Here is a 19,736-nt window from a genome sequence, read left to right as displayed (position 1 = left end):
CAAAAACAATTCAAAAATATTTAATTTAAGGTAATATAAATAGAATAATATAGGAAATAATTTATTTATTCCTATTTATATACCATTTTTATTTACACCATATCGTCCAAAATTTTAATATAAGGTAATATCAAATTTTCAAAAAAAAAAGCAAGGAGCGAATGTTATATCACCCCTGAGAGACGGATTCGAGTCCACGGCGGCACGTGGACTGCTATTAGAGCTGAATTTGGCACGCGCAGCGCTGGTCCCTGGAGCAACCTCTCCCTTTCTTGTATTCGAATCGCGATTACAGTCTCACAGATGCGTCGGGCGACAACTTTTCTTATCTGATGGGATTCTCATGCTGATGATCTTCTGGAACTATCTTGAATTTCGTCATTCGAGTTTGCAATTGGGCATCCGGTCGTGGCAAATTCAGCAGATCTGATCTGGGATATTCACTCGTTTTCGCGCTCTTGTCCGGTCGAAATCGATGACATTAACGAGAGAGATGTCTGCTACAGGGTTTGTCCACCTATAATAAAAATATTTATGTGAATAGAAAGTCGCCGCTAGATCTTTGCAGAATGGAGGAGGTGGTGTGTCCATCAGCACCGCCTGCTGCGGAGAAGAAGAAGATGGATCCAGAGCTATTCAGCTGTTTGCTTCAACCATTCTCTAGTAACAATGGTAATTCTGACTCCGATTCTATCTACGTTGGAATGCGGCGACTTCTTCTCTACAGAAAGGCAATCTCTGGAGTTGACAATCGCAAGGTAACGATTCTTCACTACTCGTGCGATGAGCGGGAGTGCGTTCACTTTGGTATTATCTATTTTAGATCCACAAGATCGACGGTTTGGAGACTGTATTCTTTGTACACCTCTATTTACGATAATTGGTTTTCTATGTAATCTCCGAGTTTTAAGAGAAGATGTAACAGAATACTTGAGCAAATTGTTTTGGGATGGTTTGGGAGGATGACTAACTCCTTTCGCTCGGCAGATTTGAATTCCAGCTCAACGGTTCTGTTTATTCGAGACGTCATCAGAGGACTATATTCATTTACTTGGATTTCGTCGTATTTGATATCGGCTGTTGTCATGAAATCTGAACAATGTCGGACAACCACTGGCATTGGTGGCTGTTACCACCGAGTGTAGAAGAGTGAAGTTAATTTTTGCGCTCTCAAAAAATTAGAGGTGATGGAGGATCATTACATAAAATCAGATCCTCTGTTTGCTATAATTTTCAGGCTTTGAACAAGTAAAGGAAATCACTTATGTTACTTGCACCTGCAACCTAATGAAAGTCTTAGGTTCTATGTTTTCGAACCCTATAGCTTCATCTTTGAGTAGGTTAAATTAAATTAGAATGCAGTTGGTTCTGAAGTTGCGGATATTATGTCTTTCTTTTCTCTTCTAGAATTGCTTCAAGTAAAAAAAAAACACATTTCTAGTTACTCATGCATCTTTATGCATTTCTGGAAAAAAAGCTGCAGTAAGGCTCTCATGATGCTGATGATGATGCTTCTAGATCTTGCTCTATCAGCTACTGTCGTCTCTCTTCTATGAATTTGGAGAGTTCAATTGGTTAACTGGAAGATGATGTTAGTCACGTACTTAATGCACTTGCTGTATATACTGCCACTCACTTTAGCACTGAGTTTGAAAGAAATTTGGGATTTTTAAATAAATAAAGAAGATTGGCATTCCTTATTTTAAGAGGGAAATGATCCAGTTTGTCACTTTCTTGGTATCAAGACTGCACATAGCATGGTCAGTCAATCCAGCTTCCAGCTTTGAGTTTGAGGGCTGGAAGTTTTTTCCTGTATATTGCTACCTTTTGCAAATTGTAGTTTTTTACTTATTTTAGGGCTTTGCACTAGACACTCTTATGGGAACCTATGAATTTGCTCTTGAAAAAAGTATAAAACTTAGCTCTTATAGGGAGCCATTTGTTGCAAAGTTCCAGACTAGAGAGACACGGCAAGTCAATGCTGCTGCTTTGGAATGTTAGGAAGGATAGCTTGTTTGGAAGGAATTTCATTTCTTGGAATGATTCAAGCTCCCCCACAAAAATACTGAAGGGTTGAAATTTCTCCTCCTGACTGTCCGTTTGTCAGTCTCTCTCTCTCTATCTATCTATCTATATATATGGGTGATCCAATACGAAAAGCCATTTGGTGCGAAACATGCGAAACGGCTATTTCTGCTGTCCGATCATTGGGTCAGCGTGTATATATATATATATCATGTGTAGTGCCTTCATTTAGTAGGGTCCAGTTTTGCTAGTGATACGTATCTTGAAAGGCCTTTCTGACTCAGAAATTCTGCATTGAAGGACTGGAGGTGCAATGGCAGAGCTTATGTAGCCTATCGTAATTATATTCGCAGACCAAGAAATTGGGAACATTTGCTGATACCAAGTCAGACAAGCACACCAGGACAAAGGTTAGTGAAATCTTTAAAGAGGACTAAGAATACAGTGATGGTTATCTTGATGGTTTCATAATATTTTGATGGTTATCTTGCCACAAAAAATGACTACTTGTTTGAGCCACATAAAGAAACAGATAATCCTCATCAGGTGATGTCATCCTTGAATTTTCATTATGCCCTTATTCATCAGTCGTAGTTGATGGCTTTTTGAACTAAATCATAAACCTAATGAATTTATAGCAGCAAGATAAAAACATTGAAATTAATATCTTAAAACCGATCCACACCCACCTTCTCTCCCTTCTGTAATAGAAAAAAGGGCCCACAAAGGGGGTCCGTTTTTACTTATAGTATAAATTTAATTAAATTTGTTACATTAGTGGGCTTACCTGGGTTTTACTTTTATGAGTCTTATTTAGAATTTGATCATGTTAGAAAATTTGGCATACAGATAGGCAGATTTAGAGTTAGGATATTGGAATATTGGTTTCAGATTGCTTTTCAATTTATGATCCTTCGCACGATTCTGACATCAGGGTAATTTACTGGTTGATGCATCAGTGGACGTTGGGTTTCATCTCCAGTTCCACTCTCTCTCTTGTATGAGGTGGATAGCTGGACTTCCAGCCGGGTATGATGCTTACTTTCAAATTTCTTTATTCATCTAGGAAGTGTCCTCTCTTTGGTTACCTCATATCATTTTGTCCAATCCTGTGATGATCAGTGATCACAATAATTGAGTCCTCTTCTTTAAAATAGTTAACAGAATTACATTTCTTTTCTTTGGGGTGCAGGACCTTCGACACTGCAGTTCAACTGTCGGTCATCGTACAAGTTTTGGATCAAGTACGAGTGATGCTGATCGGCCACTTCGCTTCTTTCAGCCAGCTTACTCCTTTGTAGGGATGCATTGCATCTTTGACAATTGCAAAGCCTCTGGTATGATTCCCTTGACAAATTCAAGGTTCCACACCACAACTAAGGCATCAAGACACTGATTTAATTGGTTGTTTTGGCAGTTACTGTCTTGAAATTTGGGCATATGAGTTCAGATCTCCTTGCATATGGTGCATCTGATGGAAGCTTAACTGTTTGTACGGTTTCCCAGCCGCCTTCCATTTTGCAGCAATTGAGAGGCCATTCAAAAGATGTGACAGGTTGGGCTAAGTAATTGTTTTTTTATTGTTCTGGTAGCTGCATGAAAATCTGTCTTTTTGTACTGATGGCGGATCATTATAGCAGTGAAGTGCAGCTGTACGATGAAATTGGGAATACCATAGATGTAATTTTCATAATGAACTGTTTGGAGACAAATTACAAATTCATTTGCACTAGATTTTCGGAAATTGACCCTGTAAAGGATTTCAAAATCATGAAAAGTAATTTTCAATAAGGCAAAGTGTAAAACGTCTAAAACTTTATTAAATGTAAAACAAAAGAAAAATGGAGTGGGCTTTTAGAGCTTCCTCCTCGTACGCCCTTTTTACTTAGAAACTTATGAGAAGAACTCGGAGTTTGACTTTTTTAAGACCTCTACTAACATGAAATAGAAAGAGACCATATAAACCACAAGTATGACTGAATAAGAAAGTCCTAACAATAAAAAGATAAGTGCTAATTAGAAATCACCAGATAAAAACCAGTATTATAAAAAAAGAAGCTCCAAGTAACTATTGTAGTGTCAGATAGGAATTTGGTATAACAAGAAGGCATAATTACAGATAAAAAACCTCCTATTGTATAGCTTTTATTAAATTGTAAAATTCTAGTTACAAAATAAGTCTAACTTGGGCAATTTCAAGGACACTATGGCTGCATCAGTCACTCCAAGTTGGGAGATCTCGTGATTGAGTTTAACACCTCCATTTTATTGAGCTTTATTTAGCCATTTGATGACCCACCTTGGCCATTGCAATTTGATGTCATGTTTATATTAAGTTAACACTTTTGAATGTGCCACACATGCACAGCAATATCTTACAATGTGGGATTCATCCCCAGGATACAACTCTTGACAGCTTGTGTGCATAAATATGTCATTTGTGTTTGTGTGAGAGAGAACCTAAGAGAAGAAAGAAAAAAGAACTCTTCAGGTAATATTCTAGGACTTGGTAAGCTTACTTATATAAGAAATTGTGAATCTAGAAATGAAGCACTGTAGAAAATAATTATCATGGACTAAATAGAAATTGTTGTCGTATTTTTGTCTCAAGTATGCTAGTGATGACTGAAGTTTACTCAGAAGCAAACGTAGATTGCAAGTATACTTATTATCAACCAATAGTTTTTTTAAAATCTTGCTTGAATAGTACATTTTTCTTTTGGTCAATATGAGCTTGGGGTCTTAAATTTTTTTTCTATGTTACCTTACTTCAGTGAATACTGAATTATGGATCAATATCTCATTCTTGTGTCATTTTTTGTAACAGAGTCCAATTGGTTTTTTTGTAAACTAATTTATTTACAGATTTTGATTTTTCATCCAACAATCAGTACATTGCTTCATCATCACTGGACAAAACTGTTAGAGTTTGGGAAATATCAAAAGGCTACTGTATTCGAGTAATATATGGGGTTCCGTCGCAACTCTGCATTCGTTTTCACCCAGTGGGTACCTTAAATCTTGTGTCTTCTTCTTCATTTTAAAATTTGAAGTTGAAACACAATTTTTTTATTATTTTGTTTATTATAGCATTTTTTACAAATGGATTCAGGTTGATGTTCACGACCATTAGGGACGGGGATTTTATAGGTGGTTAGTCGCCCTTTATTGCTGATAAATTGCATTTGCTTTGTTTTGGGTGCAGGTGAACAACAACTTTCTCTCAGTTGGCACTGCAAATCGGGAAATCACTGTTAGTATTTCATTCCATCCATGTTCTTTAATGTAAATTGCATAATCTCAAGTTGCACTGTTTCATCTTGATCTTTTGGACCAGGTAGCAACTGCAAGCACATGTTCCACTTTCTTTTGAATAATGAACTATTAACTTTTGTCTTTTGGGGATTAATGCAATTCTCTGATCTCTTGGAAGAGCCTTCTCCATGGAAACAAATGACTTAATTTTTCAATTTAACTTCATGTCATGTATGACATAACCTAAATTCACCATTTGAAGTTTGCACCCCATGGGGCCCATGCTTCAAATGTCAATGCTGTGGGACAATATTTTGAATAGATTTTTAGATAGAAAATGGGCACTTTTATTTTGTACACCTTTAAATAATATGAGCAGATGGACAGGGTTGTTCAATGAGGGAATCTTAAGTCACTGCCCTCCCTCTGTGCATGGTCTGCAACTCTTATATCCCTCTGCTGGGGGTAACTCATACTCTTGCCATAAGAATCATTGAAGTTACTTTTCCTTAGTTGGATCCCCCAAGAGGTATAGGCAACCTGTATCATGAATGTTGTTGACTTCTTGTTGAAAATATATCTATTGCAGGTTATCAATTTCAGCACAGGAAGAGTCATTCGTAAAGCACTTTTTGAGAGTGAAGTTACAGCTATGGACAATGATCACACCGGTCAACTTATTTTTTGTGGTGATGCTCAGGTGTAATAATTTACCATTTTGTTTATAATTTTCAGCATTTTGATATAATGTCTTGAAACTAAGGAAATTTGAATTAAACATGCAGGGATCCATATACACAGTTAGTATCAACTCCCACTCAGGGGCACTATCCCGTTCACATCGGTATCGTGGTGCCAGTAAGCATAGGTCTCCTATAGCAACTGTGCAATATCGTACCTTTTCTCTGTTGGCACATGGACCTGTGTTGCTTGTATGTTGTCAGGACGGGAGCCTGTCTTTCTTTAGGTTCGCTGATTCTAGATCTGGGCAACTTATTTATACTTTTTGAATTTCCACTCAGGACTGAATTAATGTTTTTGTTTTCCTGTTAGTGTTGCTTTGGAGGTAAAGGGCTATTTGACACTTCGATGTTCATTGAAATTGGCTCCCCGAGTGCACAGTATTCGAGCTTCGTTCTGCCCTCTACTTTCCCTTGAAAAGGGAGAGTTCATAGGTTTGTGACTCAAGATTGATTTGTTTACTCCTTGCCTAAATATGATACATCAATGCATGAATAACAATTGAATTCTCTAATTGAGTACCAAATGGTTAACTGGTCTTTGGTTTTCTATGCTTTCAAATGGTTTTTGCATGTCATTGTTCTTATGCATCATTTATGTTTTGAACATATTGTATCTTGAACTTAAACCAGATTTGCCAGCAAACAACCAAAAAACACATATAAGTCAAGAGTTCAATCTTATCATTTTATGAATCCAGTTCATACCTTCACTTAGCTCTTGTTTCTTAGTCAAGTAAGGGCTTCTGTCAAGGTTACCCTAATTAAGTTACAAAGCAGTGAAAAAAAAAAGAACATAAATTAAGACATTACCCTTTAAGATCTTCATTTGAAAATGCAAAAAACGTCTGGATTTTATTTCATTGTCCTGCATCTAGTTAAAAAAAGTTCTATCTGCAAGTAATATATGTGTGATATTAAAAAACCTATTTATATTTCGAATTGCAAATTTGCCTTATTCATGATTGTCAAGTCCTTTAGGGTAAATTTGTCCCCTAATGTGCTATCTTCAAGAAATGGACTCAAAAGGATTTTGATCCCTTAGAAAAAATTAAGCATTTTGAATATTAATTTTGCATTTGACTCTGTTATGCTAATCAGATTATGATAATAATCCCAGGCTCTGAGTGACCTGGGATGCATAAAATAGAGAAATCGGTAAATGTAGCATGAGAAATTTCTCAAATGCTCCTTTTACCTCTTGCTTGTAAATTTCTATTGTTCTTTTCTTCTCCTTACCAGTGAAGTATTCTTGAAGGTTGTGATTTATGATTTTAATCAGTGGCATTTTTTTTTCTTCTCTTTTAGTTTATTTTATTTATACATTCTTAGAGAACATCACAGATGTATGTATAAAGATGGTGAATGAACATGGTATCTTGCAAATTAAGCTGCTTGAGTTAGCTAATTTGACACGCATCAACCTTTGCACTAGTCTTGGAACAGGCCATTTTGATCATGCCATTTTGAAAATGCTTGGAACAGGCCAGTCCTATATCAGAAGCTTGGAACAGGCCATTTTGACAAAAAAATGGGCTTGGCTCTTTTAATTTTGTTGACATTGTTCTTGTTAAAGAGTTCAACAATCCAGCATTTGTCTTCTCTAGTAAGAAAATAGTGACTAAACCACTTCTAAAACCACCAGTTTAGGTTTGGATATGACATGCAAGCCATGCAATGTCTCTCAGGTGAATATTAAAAAGAGAAAAACACCTTTATTCATTTGTGTGTCGTCTACCTGACTGTTGTAGACAACATTGACAGTCAATCCATTTCAAAAAGATTTTCGATTGCCCCTAAACCTGTTAGAATGGTCCAGTTGACAAATTGGATGTGGGTGGATCCCATCCCAAATACTCATGCTGATTCAAACAACTTCAGATTGCACTCATTTTCACTTTTTTTTCCCTGTATGGTAGTAACACGTTGATCCAAGTGTTTTTGGTTTCTTATCCTTAATGTAGTTTCTTTCTTTGCTCATTTCCATTTGCTGACCAATCATATTGGAATCTGTAGTTTCTGGCAGTGAGGATTCAAATGTTTACTTTTATGACTTGACTAAACCAAAGCACACTTGCGTAAACAAGTTACAGGTTAGTTATGTTTATTCTAAAATTTCTAAATTTGCCTTTAAAGAGAGAATCTAGGATTTATGAGGTTTACCTTGTTGTCTCTGAAGGGCCATGGATCACCAGTGATAGGAGTTGCTTGGAATCATGGTGAGAACTTGTTGGCATCGTCTGATTCTGATGGCACTGTCATTGTCTGGAAAAGGGCAAATACAACATAATTGTTGACATGAACGACGCATTCGAGCACATTCATTTTCTGATAAGTTGCAAATATGTAATCTTCCTATCATGCCCAAAGTGAAAGCATTTAAATTACAAATACTGATGTTCGTCCCATCAACAAAGCCAAATGGAAAAGATACTGACTACCTCAATGATGCCGACCACGCATTGCTTGAGCATCTGTGGCACAACCGCGCAGGTGGTAGTTTGTGAGAATGGCCAAGTGACTCCATTGAAGTGCTGGCTTCCTTTTGCAGATATATAGATACTCAATTCTTTTAAACTGTAACAACAAATTACAACGACGAGGACATACCCGATTTGTTTATAATATTTTTCAATGTATTCTTGTTACAATCTTGTTAGAGTAGTGACATTTCAAATGAGAGTTCCTATAAAAACATCATTTTCATTCATTTCACCTTACCCGTCTGTTCTTCTGTCTCTTTTAATCTTGTGACATGGGGAAAAAGAAGAGAACACAAATTATGGCATTAGTATCAATTTTGCATTTGACGCTATTACACTAATCAGATCATAATCATAATCCAAGGCTTTGAGCGAAGTGGGATGCATGAAATAGAGAACTAATTGCTAAAATGTAGCATAGAAATTTCTCAGATGTCCTTTTTAACTTTTCTTCTCGTACATTTCTTTGTTTTTTTCTTCTCTTCCAAGTGAAATATTCCACAAAGTTGTGACTCATGATTTTTTTATCAGAAGCATTTTATTTCTTTCTTCTCTTTTAATATATTTTGTCCATACATTCTTAGAGAACATCTCAGACGTATAAAGTTCTTGGATGAAGAGGCTGCTTGAGTTGGCTCATTCAACACACATCAACCTTTGCAATTAATTGCACACAAGTCTTGGAATCAGGCCAGTTCAATATCAGTAAGCTTCAAACAGGCCATTTTGATCAAACAGTTCCTATAAAGGCACCATTTTCATTCACTTCATTGGACCCCCTCTTTTAATTTCGTGTCATGAGCCAAGCTGTGGCAGTGATTAGAAAGGTTAGGCAAGGATTCAGACTGGTCCTCCGTAGTTTATCTAAAAGGTGATTACATAGTTGCTGACGGGGAAGAAATATGCCATTTTAACTTTCCGTCCAGCTGCAATAGTCACCCAGACCCAGAAACACGCTTTCACATCCAGGCAATGCTTCCTCTTTTCCCTTATATATGATACCATGAATCTACCAACAAAAAATTGCTAGTTGATGCATGATGAAACCAGCAGTAATTATACAAAATTAAACACGATACAAAGGTCCTAACTGACAGAAGAAGCCCCCTGTCATAAATACGTTTGTACCATGGGAGAGTTTCACTTTTCGACAAACGTGTACTTGCCCCCACCGACCAATTCTGGGTCAAATAGTAACCATTGATGAACAGTATTTACTCAGGTTTTGGTTATGCAGGGGGCAAAGAACAAATTTGTTATGATAGCTCACGTATGAATGAAAGCCAATGGCATTTTGAGAGCAGTGTGTCAAACATCTGTTGAAACAAGAAACTTTTTTGATGGCTGAAGCTCTGAATTACTTAGCTCTACTTTTTTCTCCGCATCCTGACACTTTCTCAAGGCTGACCTGATCTCCTTCAGCATCTCATCAACTCTGATGCGCTTCCTGCACACAATGAAAACAGTTAGGAAAAGGTTTTGCCAGTGAGAGTTTGAGATTTGGCTCATGATGAAGCATATGAAAATTTTGAATTGGATTTGGAGGTTTACAAAATAAGTGCACTACTAAATAGAATAATACCAGAGCACGATAAAGAAGGAATATCCTAGCACAATTGTAGAGAAATGGAATAGCAAAGAAGGGAACATACAAAACACTAGCACCACAAACAGCAAGAGGTCGAGGATAGTCTTCAATTTCCTTTTCTTTTCTCAAATTATCATTGGATCTATTGTTATGCATTTCTGAAGGCTCAGTTGATTTGGATGTTGTTTCAACAATTGTCTTTGAATTATCATTTGAATCGGATAAAAACTCGCTGCATCCAATCGTTGATATTTCTTGAATCAAACCTGGTAACCTCATCTTTGCCTGAGGTAAAAAAGTGACAACATTAACTCAGATGTCCTTAGACCCCTCTTAGAAGCTCAGTGTGTATGAGAGTGAGAGAGGGAGAGAACCTCAGGGAGGTCAATCTTATTCAACACTACAATGTAAGGTCGTTCAAGGTAACCGGGGTTGTACATGCGCAGTTCCTGCAAAAACACTGTTAACCATCTCCTAAAAGGCAGTCATACCAGAATATCACTTTCAATCATCTGACAAGGGGTTTAGAGAAGTGTACTTCTTTGACTGTTCTGTAGTCATTTACAGGGTTCTCTGCTGCTGCATCTACAACATGGACCAATAATCTTGTTCTCCTTAAGTGTCTCAAGAAATTGCGTCCAAGGCCCTGCAAGGAGAACAATTTAAACTTGCTGTCTTATTATGCAATAATGAAAATCTCCATTAAGTAAAAAAAGATGTGATCAGATTTACCTTCCCAAGATGAGCACCTTCAATCAGACCAGGCAAATCAGCCAGTGTAGCTTCAGATGAATATCTATGCGCCCCCAAACTGGGGTCTCCATCAAGGCGACCAAGGTTTGGCATAAGTGTTGTGAAAGGATAATCAGCAATGTCAGGTCTAGCAAGGGTTATAGCAGATAGAAGAGTTGACTTTCCAGCATTTGGAAGACCCTGAAGAAGCAACAAAATGTCATCTTACAGCCCAAACTTAGTATTGTCATTTCTTCATCCAAAACAAAAAAACCTCCCACTTCTTTTTATCCGGAGGGATTCTTTCAACTTCCTTCAAATCCAAAAACTGTAGGGGTTTCTAGAACTAGTGGTTAATCATGCTTATAGCTGCAACATTCTTAGAGCAACTTCCATTGTGTTTGCTTGTACACCTCAACAAAGGAGTTTTAGGTATTGAACTTTTTCCAAACTAAAATATATGAATATATATGTTTTATAACATATATATATATATATATATAAACATACACGGCTGATCCAATACGAAAAACCATTTGGTGCGAACATGTGAAACGGCTGAGATAACTATAAATTGGACGGCTGAGATAGTTGTCGATCGGACAGCTAAGATAGCCGTTGATCGGATGGCTGAGATAGTGTTTCGCATGTTTCACACCAAATGGCTTTTCATATTGGATCAGCCCTCTCTCTCTATATAAATATATAAATATATATCGAGACATATTTGAACAAAAAAATAATTACTAAATTGTGACACTAATTGAGGTATTTAAAATGTCACATCATCGCCTACAGCTTTATTTGCTTGCAAGATGCAAGACACTGAAAAAGGAGTAATTGTTTATTTCATTTTATCAAAGTCATTGTATAACAACATAAGGATGGGAAAATGTAAAGCAACCACTATAAGTGAAAGCGAGCATACCACTAAGCCAACATCAGCAACTACTCTTAGAATCAGCTCCAAACTGACCTCTTCTCCAGGCTGACCAAGAACTAGAACCTGTACCCACAGCTATGACGACTGATTTCCATATACTTCACACAATAAATAAAGAAAATAAAAGAAGTAATCCTTGCTTTTAATTTCCTCTAGTGATCTCAATTTCCGGACATTTGAAAGAAACTAATATCTACATGATTTGATGAAGATATCATCAGCTGGATAAAGTGCCTAGAAGTATTTTAAAATGTAAAAGACATCCATGTTAAGATTTATTTTCTGTCAATATTTGAACAACTGCTTAGTCAGTATCAAATGAGACCATTTTCATCTGAGTTCAAAATTATTTTGAAAAGAGAGAGAGAGATGTCTTCATCTGACTTCGGCTAAACGAACAGATATATGTCCTTATTTATTCCTCTTATAAAATATTACAAATATTTAAAGGAGAATTGGAAGCAATCTCAACGTATTTTATATCTTAAAGAGATATATGCTATTCCACTTGAGTGATGGTCATTGTATTTTGTCTTTTAGATCCCTGTTGTATTGTCAAGGAGTACTTCCTTCTCCCCCTGGCAGATTCGTAATATTCTTATTGTTATTTTAAAAAAATTGAATGCAGTCTGTAATTTCGCTTTTGACTTTTTTATTTGAGAAAACAGTGAGAATATTAGTCAAACTAAAAATAAATATTTCGATAACCTTTCTTTTTTCTGATTTTCATTCTTTTCCTTTTTTTCTTTTTCATGGTTTCCTAATTTACTTTCCAAAAGACATGGCACTAATGTTTTCACTAAATAAACTTTGAACTCATCTACCTTTCTTTCCAACAGGAATAGTTTCAAATGAAACATGCACTACATGATTAACATTTTCTGAATACCAAAAAGATCAACATTTAGCCATTCTGAAAAAAGCCAAAGTGTGACAAAAACCAATACCAGAAGAAGTAAATATAATTTAACATGAATCAACAAAAGGAAAATACAGTAATCCTGAGCTAACCTTGTCATTGTCATCTCTCATGATATTTGTTGTCGAGGAAAACAATTTTTTCCTTCCATGCTCTGGCATCTCTAGCAAGCTAATCTGCGATTGGGAAAAGTAAAGGGAAAAAAACTGCAATTACAATGCATTTTCTTGGCTTTCGAATCATGAATAGTAGGTCTTAAGCATGACTATAACAGAGAATTTCTTTCATGAGAGTTCCATCTATTTCTTTTTTTTTGTACTAAAAAAAAAAAGAAATAGATGAAACTCTCATGAGAGGAATTCTTGCACAATATCATTGATAGAGGTGGACTCACTCCTCCTTGTCCTCCCCTTGACACAAGTACTTCAGCACCTGGACGTGCCAGATCAGCAATAAGCTTTCCTCGCTTATGTTTTACAACTGTACCTGTCATTGATGTATCTTAAGATGATAAGAAGGCACATATGACTGCCCTGAAGCCAATATATAATTCCCATACAGAGAAAAGCAAGAGAGTACAAATTCTATTTCAGTATATACAAACCAACAGGTACTGGAATACGCAATGCTGGTGCAGCAAATCCATCATGTAATTGGGAAGTCAAAGCACCCATGGCATCAACATTTCCTCCACGCTTTGCACTGTATCGTTTCTTCTTATGGAACTCTAATAATGAATCTTTGCTCTCATCTGCGTAAATGACCACATCACCACCATGGCCACCCATAGGCAGGATAAGTGACCCATCTGAATCTCTCTTGTATAAACTCTTCTTTCTTGTCTTTCGCTCGTCATTTTTCCCTTGCGATTTTAAGGTATCTCTCTTATTAGGCATGCTAAGAACAGCACCATGTCCTCCATCTCCAGCACGAACTGTGATTATGACCTGATCAAAGTACTTGTGTGGCTCCCGAAATAATGATTCTGGATTAGAGGGAGGGGATTCTTTGACCTTAGCAAGTTTGCAGTTCGGCACATAGGTTCTGACATTCAGAGAATGACCAAGCTGCCATCTGATCCTGCAAAATAAATACATAAAATCATCTTTAAAAACAATTTGGGAAGAAACTTCAAACAGGATTGCATGACAAAGCATTTGCCTAGGCAAAACTATGTGTTGACATCAGTCTTTAAACCAAGCAAACAAGCAGTTTGTGACATACTGCATAGTGCATAAAACACACCCTCTTTAGAAATAATGATTTTTTTTTTTTTAGTTTTTGTTTATGAAATAAGCCTCTTTAGAAATGATCCCATTTTGAACCATTTCGAACCTATAATAGAACTCTACTATCAATCAGGTAAATAAAAGTCCACAGCACAAACACCAAACATTACAGCATGTTGATACTGTTGCCACAATACTATCGAAGAAATGCGCATGTCATTGGATATGGACATGCATTCGAGTTCCCCACCTCCGTTATGTTTACAACAATCTTAATTACCACAAGAAAAATTGATAGAGGAGAACCTTAGTTCACTGTGGACTGTGAAATCACAATGATTCATTCTTTCCAATGAGAAGGGTCAGAGGAAGAAACGCCTCCTCTAATTTCGTAGCCATCAATAAAATTCATTGATTACATGAAAAAAAAAATAGAAATCATGTCCCTCGGGTCAATTAAAGCGAACGAAACATCAAATGTTCTAAATGAGTACTATTTAGCTACTCCAGGAAGCTGAATCAGCTCATTTCATTAAGAACACAAGAAGCAAACATTGGGCTCTCACCAATTTTTGTTTTTTCAGGTTAAAAATTGGGGTAAAGGATTTGATACAGAAAACATGCAAGTAAATGTCTCGCAGACCAATGCAGCATTAGGTTAAAGCGGGCGCTAGAAGTCGGATAATACAACTACAAATAACACATGCGTCTGTGGATGAAAACAATAAATCTATGAATAGCATCCAATTTTACGTCCAAAGGTTGCAGTTGAAGAGGACGGGAAATTAGATTCCGCTCGGCACGCTACAGTTTCAAAAGGAAGAGAGTGAAGGAGGGGACAGCAATAGATAGAGTAAAGACAGGCATAATTAAAAGAAGATGAGAAAGTTCGGAAAAGGAAGAATACGTACGTAGCACGAGTATTAGCACCAGTCTGAAGAAGAAAACGGCGCGAATAGGGAGAAGGGGTTGAGAGGTGGTGATTAGGCAGAGAATACAAGCTCTGGGACGACGACGGATAAGCCAGATGATGAGCCATGCTCAGCAACTCATGTCCGAACAGACTCAAATATAGAGCAGCAATACAGGACACTTCTCTCGCGGTTGGGGTTTAAATCCCAAACCTCACCCGATTGAAGTTCGACCCAAATTTAAGGAGATAAGGTTTGACTAATTAAATTTATAAAGTAAAGTTCTTTCGTTAAACTTTCGTTAGCTTGGGACCAGTAGGTCTTCTTCATCATCCACATGGGTGGGCATTTTACGGGCTACCCGACCCCACTTGATTCAAAAAGTCGAGGTCCGAGTTTGTACTTTCACCCAACAGGGACAAGGCGTAAAAAAAATCCGACTCACATACGAGACAGATAAAAACACAAGGTCGGGTTTAAGTCGGGTTTACGGGGACAGAGTGGGAACGGGTTACAAGGATAGAGATCGGGTCAGGTTCAGGTTTGATGAATTAGGTTTTTTTTGGAGTCAGAGATCGGGTTCAGGTTCGACACTAGAATTAGGTTCAGGTTCAGGTTTGCATTTCTTGACTCGAAAAGTCTACTTCTGATTCGCGAACCCTTTCGCCATCAATTAAACAACTGTAGAGTTCTTGGCTTGGCAAGAGAATAGTGAGCAGAGACAAAGGAAAGACTTGACTTGCTCAACCGGAGACGTTTCTCCTGGTTAAAATTCATCAAAGATGGGCACACCAGGTCTCGGTAATGGAGATTTCCTTCAGTTCTGCTTCTATTAGAACACGAGGCAAATCAATCTTATGTTTTTCCATTTTTTTATATCACAAGCCTAAGTTGAATCTTTCTCGTGCCACAACTTTGTAATAAAATTTTAGGAAGACAAAATCAAAGCTACCCAACACTACTGACAGGGACGCCTTCTCTTACAAACTCTTCCCGCATCCATTTATATGAAGATCAAAACAGGGAAAAAACCACAAGTAGAGCAGGCAATGGGCATCATGTCTAAGGCACAGATTCCTCTTTTGCTCTTGCTCTACATTGCGTGCCTGACAACATCCTCGGCCTCTGAAACAAAACCTGGCTGCCAATCGGAGTGTGGTGGCGTGACGATTCCCTACCCATTCGGCACCGAAGAGGGCTGCTATAGGGACGAATGGTTCGCCCTTACCTGCAACAGCTCCTTCAATCCTCCGAGGCTGTTTATCGGCAGTAGCAACGTCGACATCTCTCATATATCATACACAGAAGTGAAACTCAGAAACTGGATAGCACGGGAGTGTTACAATTCATCGGGTCAAGTGGTCAATAAAAATAGTGCCTCCATCGAGGTCGCCGAGGAAGGTCCATTCGTCTTCTCCACGAGCAACAAGTTCACCTCCGTTGGTTGCGATACTGTTGCAGTGATTGAAGGCTCCAAGGGCCTGAATTACACTGGCGGATGCCTCTCTGTCTGCTCAAACGAGGAAACAGTTACCAACGGTTCTTGCTCTGGAGTGGGCTGCTGCCAGACCACGATCCCCAAGGGACTGAAGATGTATTCCGTGGGGTTAGGTAGCTTAAATGATCACAACCAGTCATGGAGTTTCAACCCCTGCAGCTACGGCTTCATCGTGGAGGAACAAGCGTACAACTTCTCACTAAGGGATCTCACGGATCCCGATTTTCTTGACAGGATTCAGCAGACACCGGTTGTGCTCGACTGGGCCGTAGGGAAGGAAACGTGCGAGGAAGGTCGGAGGAATTCGACTAGTTATGCTTGTGGCAAGCTTACAAGTTGCTCTAACTCGGATAATGGACCTGGCTATCGTTGCAGCTGCATCGAGGGTTACGAAGGAAATCCGTATCTACCCGACGGATGCCATGGTATGCACGTGCTCGTGCACCAGAATTCCTTCCGGCCTATTAAAATTACTAAGTTTGTACTGTCTGTGGATTGCAGATACCGACGAGTGCCAGGATCCCAGCAAAAATAACTGCGACGGAATTTGCCATAATGTAGCGGGGGGGTTTTCCTGCTCTTGTCCAAAGGGTACGCATGGCGATGGCCGGAAAGATGGAGAGGGTTGCATTCCCGACAGTAAAGAAGTTCCATTGATGAAGATCATTCTAGGTAATTTGGTTATTTGTTTTTCGACTTCTATCCATCATACAAGTATTAAATGCGTAGTATCTATATTTAAGTTTATGAAAGAGTATTTAAAACGTATTAACTGATCTGTGTATTTTTGTTTCTTTCCCGTAAACAAAGAATTATATCTTAATACATCTTAATGAATGCAGGCACAGGGTTCGGCCTGTTATTTGCACTCGTAGTCAGCTACTGGTTATACTGGGTATGGAGAAAAAGAAGGCTCATGAACCTCAGGGAGAAATTCTTCAAGCAGAATGGAGGTTTGTTGCTGCAACAGCAACTATCTAAGCACGAAAGCATCCATGAAACAACGAAGATATTCACTGCCGGCGAGCTCGAAAGAGCCACAGAAAACTTCGCTGAGATTCATATTATCGGTCGGGGAGGATATGGCACGGTATACAGAGGCATCTTGTCGGATCAGAGAGTAGTCGCCATTAAGAAGTCCGAGTTAGTGGACGAGAGCCAAATCGAACAGTTCATAAACGAGGTCGCCATTCTCTCCCAGATCAATCACAGGAACGTTGTTACGCTCTTGGGATGTTGTCTAGAAACAGAGGTGCCCTTACTGGTTTATGAATTTATCCCCAACGGGACCCTCTTTCACCATATCCACGGCGAGGGCTATGAGTGCTCACTCTCATGGAAGAACCGCGTCAGGATTGCTGCTGAGACTGCCGGTGCACTTGCTTATCTCCACTCTGGGGCTGCTGTACCTATCTTCCATAGAGATGTCAAATCCACAAACATACTCTTGGATAGCAACTACACAGCTAAAGTGTCAGACTTTGGAGCATCGAGACTGGTTCCGACGGACAAAACTCAAATCACTACCCTTGTGCAAGGGACTTTGGGTTATTTGGATCCTGAGTACATGCAGACAAGCCAGTTAACTGATAAGAGTGACGTCTACAGCTTCGGGGTGGTGCTCGTGGAACTGCTAACAGGGGAGATGTCTCTCTGTTTCAAGAGGTCCCAAGAAGAGAGAAGTCTTTCAATATACTTCCTTTCTGCTATGAAAAATGACCGGCTGTTTCAAATTGTTGAGCCCAGGGCTTTAGATGAAGGAGGGACAGTGGAAGTGCTGGCAGTAGCTGAGGTTGCCAAGAGGTGCTTAAGACTTAAGGGGGAAGAACGACCTACAATGAAGGAAGTGGCATCACTGCTTGAGGGTCTCATAACCAAGAGTAGTCATCCATGGGTTCCACTGGAGCACGAAGAGGCAAAGAGTCTTCTGCTTGAACCATCTTACCGCGGAGATTATAGCTTAAATAGCTGCGCGATAACCTCCAGCCTTGAAGCTCCACGTTAATTGTTAAACCGAGAGAGGAAATTTGTGTCTTCACTGTTAATCTGCCCAGGAGGCAGAGTGAAAAAGTGGGAGACTTCTGATTCGTCAGATACTGGTTGATTGTAATTTGGGTAAAGACACTCGGTGCAGAAGAATAAAAGAACATCTGCCAGAAGATAGAGACTCATAAACTCATCTCACTGGTGGGAAAATATGTTAGTTTTTCTAATCAAGCAGTTCAGGTTGCAAATGGATAACAATATTAGTTCGTTTTTGTTGCAAAATGTGATAGCTGAACACGGCTTACGGCAATGTTTTTTCATTCGGAGAAGTGGGGAATTTAACTCTCCTACCTTAAAACCTCTCTTTGGAAAATGAATAACAAGTTTATAATGAATAAAAAGTTTATAGAGATATATGTCTTTCGCAGACATGCATTTCTTTCCAAAACTATTCACAAATAGACAATGAAGAAGAATCAGCCAACAACCTTTGTAAGGGCTTGTAGATGGAAGTGTCGCAATTTATTGCATTGATGACTATGCTTAGAAACTCAAATCATAATTTACTCTGTACTCTTTGTTCTCTCTCTCTCCCTGATAAAAACACACTTGCCAAAGGTCCTCAACTTTTCTTAAAAGTGCAACAAAAATTTGAAAGAAAGAGATTAAGAGGATTGGAGTAAGAGAAGGGAAAAGAAAGAAGTAAATTAGAGGAAGAGATAGAGAGATAGAGAGAGAGCAAGAAGGAAAAGAGAGAAGAGAAGAGGAGATGTGTTAGGGCACGAATTTGAGAGGAGAAAGAAAGGCAAAAAAGATTTTAGAAAGGGCTTGACTGATCTCTTCCTTTAGCCAACACCCTTATTTATTACATTATTTGGAAAACTCTTTAATCAATTAGGATTATATAACCCAATGAGAGATTCTAGAAAATTAGAAGAGGAGAGATTCTAGGAATTGAAAGATTATATCAATTAAAGATAAATCTAATCTAATAGGATCTTATCTCATCAAGAAGAGGAGACATTTTTCTCTTTTTACCCTCATGCCCAACACCCCCTTCTTTCTTGGAGGTTGTGCCACTTACCTTGTTCTAGTAGCACCACTTTCTATTTCTCTTTCTTCTACTTTTCTTCATCTTCTTCACTTCGTCGTCTTTTTGTTATTTTCTTCTTCTTTAGGGTAATTTTGGATCTCTATCTTTCCTCCTTTTTGAGTATCAACTTGTTCTTAAAGTTGAAAGTCGGGGAATCATAGAAGGAATTCATTCGCACATGTCCCAAGTTACAACCCCTAGATTTTCTAAAAAATAAAATCAAATTGTGACTTTTACCCTTAAAGTGACACCCCTTAGACTTTTTAAAAATAAATATTTCCCAACTTATAATTTGTACCCCTCCCCTAGCTTGGTACATATGTGCATTTACATA

General features: G+C 38.2%; 3 protein-coding genes across 3 annotated transcripts; 2 read left to right on the top strand and 1 right to left on the bottom strand.

Moving 5' to 3' along the window:
- Positions 1–228: 228 nt before the first annotated feature.
- On the top strand, positions 229–8,740 carry LOC137946047 (uncharacterized). Its single transcript, XM_068792212.1, has 12 exons — positions 229–758; positions 2,326–2,435; positions 2,985–3,054; positions 3,218–3,362; positions 3,443–3,580; positions 4,891–5,030; positions 5,231–5,278; positions 5,870–5,980; positions 6,066–6,247; positions 6,334–6,455; positions 8,037–8,113; positions 8,200–8,740. Exons 1-12 carry the CDS (start codon positions 570–572, stop codon positions 8,308–8,310), a joined length of 1,443 nt encoding a protein of 480 aa, XP_068648313.1. The 5' UTR covers positions 229–569; the 3' UTR covers positions 8,311–8,740.
- Positions 8,741–9,467: 727 nt separating this feature from the next.
- On the bottom strand, positions 9,468–15,025 carry LOC137945969 (probable GTP-binding protein OBGC2). The gene is made up of 10 exons (XM_068792091.1): positions 14,826–15,025; positions 13,290–13,765; positions 13,080–13,171; positions 12,778–12,861; positions 11,752–11,829; positions 10,824–11,024; positions 10,630–10,737; positions 10,466–10,540; positions 10,156–10,376; positions 9,468–9,950 (listed from the first exon to the last, which is right to left on the bottom strand). Exons 1-10 carry the CDS (start codon positions 14,951–14,953, stop codon positions 9,812–9,814), a joined length of 1,602 nt encoding a protein of 533 aa, XP_068648192.1. The 5' UTR covers positions 14,954–15,025; the 3' UTR covers positions 9,468–9,811.
- An 846-nt stretch (positions 15,026–15,871) lies between these two features.
- Positions 15,872–18,328, top strand: LOC137946898 (putative wall-associated receptor kinase-like 16). Its single transcript, XM_068793181.1, has 3 exons — positions 15,872–16,748; positions 16,825–16,995; positions 17,166–18,328. The coding sequence occupies exons 1-3, from the start codon at positions 15,875–15,877 to the stop codon at positions 18,326–18,328; spliced, it is 2,208 nt and encodes a 735-aa protein (XP_068649282.1). The 5' UTR covers positions 15,872–15,874.
- Positions 18,329–19,736: the final 1,408 nt, after the last annotated feature.

Source organism: Aristolochia californica, unplaced genomic scaffold (genome assembly GCF_029961685.1).
Source record: "Aristolochia californica isolate CCGP_79_NKW_82.1479 unplaced genomic scaffold, dmAriCali1.0.hap1 SCAF_12, whole genome shotgun sequence".
Taxonomy (NCBI): Eukaryota; Viridiplantae; Streptophyta; class Magnoliopsida; order Piperales; family Aristolochiaceae; genus Aristolochia; species Aristolochia californica.
Note: the sequence above shows the minus strand (reverse complement) of the source record. Positions and strands in the feature narration are given on the sequence as shown.

What these genes read in the sequence shown, in the direction of transcription:
- LOC137946047 (XM_068792212.1), top strand. Translation starts at nt 570, where the DNA reads ATGGAGGAGGTGGTGTGTCCATCAGCACCGCCTGCTGCGGAGAAGAAG. An exon ending in TTTTTTGTGGTGATGCTCAG is followed by an intron (nt 5,981 to 6,065) that starts GTGTAATAATTT and finishes TTAAACATGCAG; the next exon opens with GGATCCATATACACAGTTAG. An exon ending in GGGAGCCTGTCTTTCTTTAG is followed by an intron (nt 6,248 to 6,333) that starts GTTCGCTGATTC and finishes TTTTCCTGTTAG; the next exon opens with TGTTGCTTTGGAGGTAAAGG.
- LOC137945969 (XM_068792091.1), bottom strand. Translation starts at nt 14,953, where the DNA reads ATGGCTCATCATCTGGCTTATCCGTCGTCGTCCCAGAGCTTGTATTCT. An exon ending in GCGTATTCCAGTACCTGTTG is followed by an intron (nt 13,172 to 13,289) that starts GTTTGTATATAC and finishes CATCAATGACAG; the next exon opens with GTACAGTTGTAAAACATAAG. An exon ending in ACTACAGAACAGTCAAAGAA is followed by an intron (nt 10,541 to 10,629) that starts GTACACTTCTCT and finishes GTGTTTTTGCAG; the next exon opens with GAACTGCGCATGTACAACCC.
- LOC137946898 (XM_068793181.1), top strand. Translation starts at nt 15,875, where the DNA reads ATGGGCATCATGTCTAAGGCACAGATTCCTCTTTTGCTCTTGCTCTAC. An exon ending in TCTACCCGACGGATGCCATG is followed by an intron (nt 16,749 to 16,824) that starts GTATGCACGTGC and finishes TGTGGATTGCAG; the next exon opens with ATACCGACGAGTGCCAGGAT. An exon ending in ATTGATGAAGATCATTCTAG is followed by an intron (nt 16,996 to 17,165) that starts GTAATTTGGTTA and finishes TAATGAATGCAG; the next exon opens with GCACAGGGTTCGGCCTGTTA.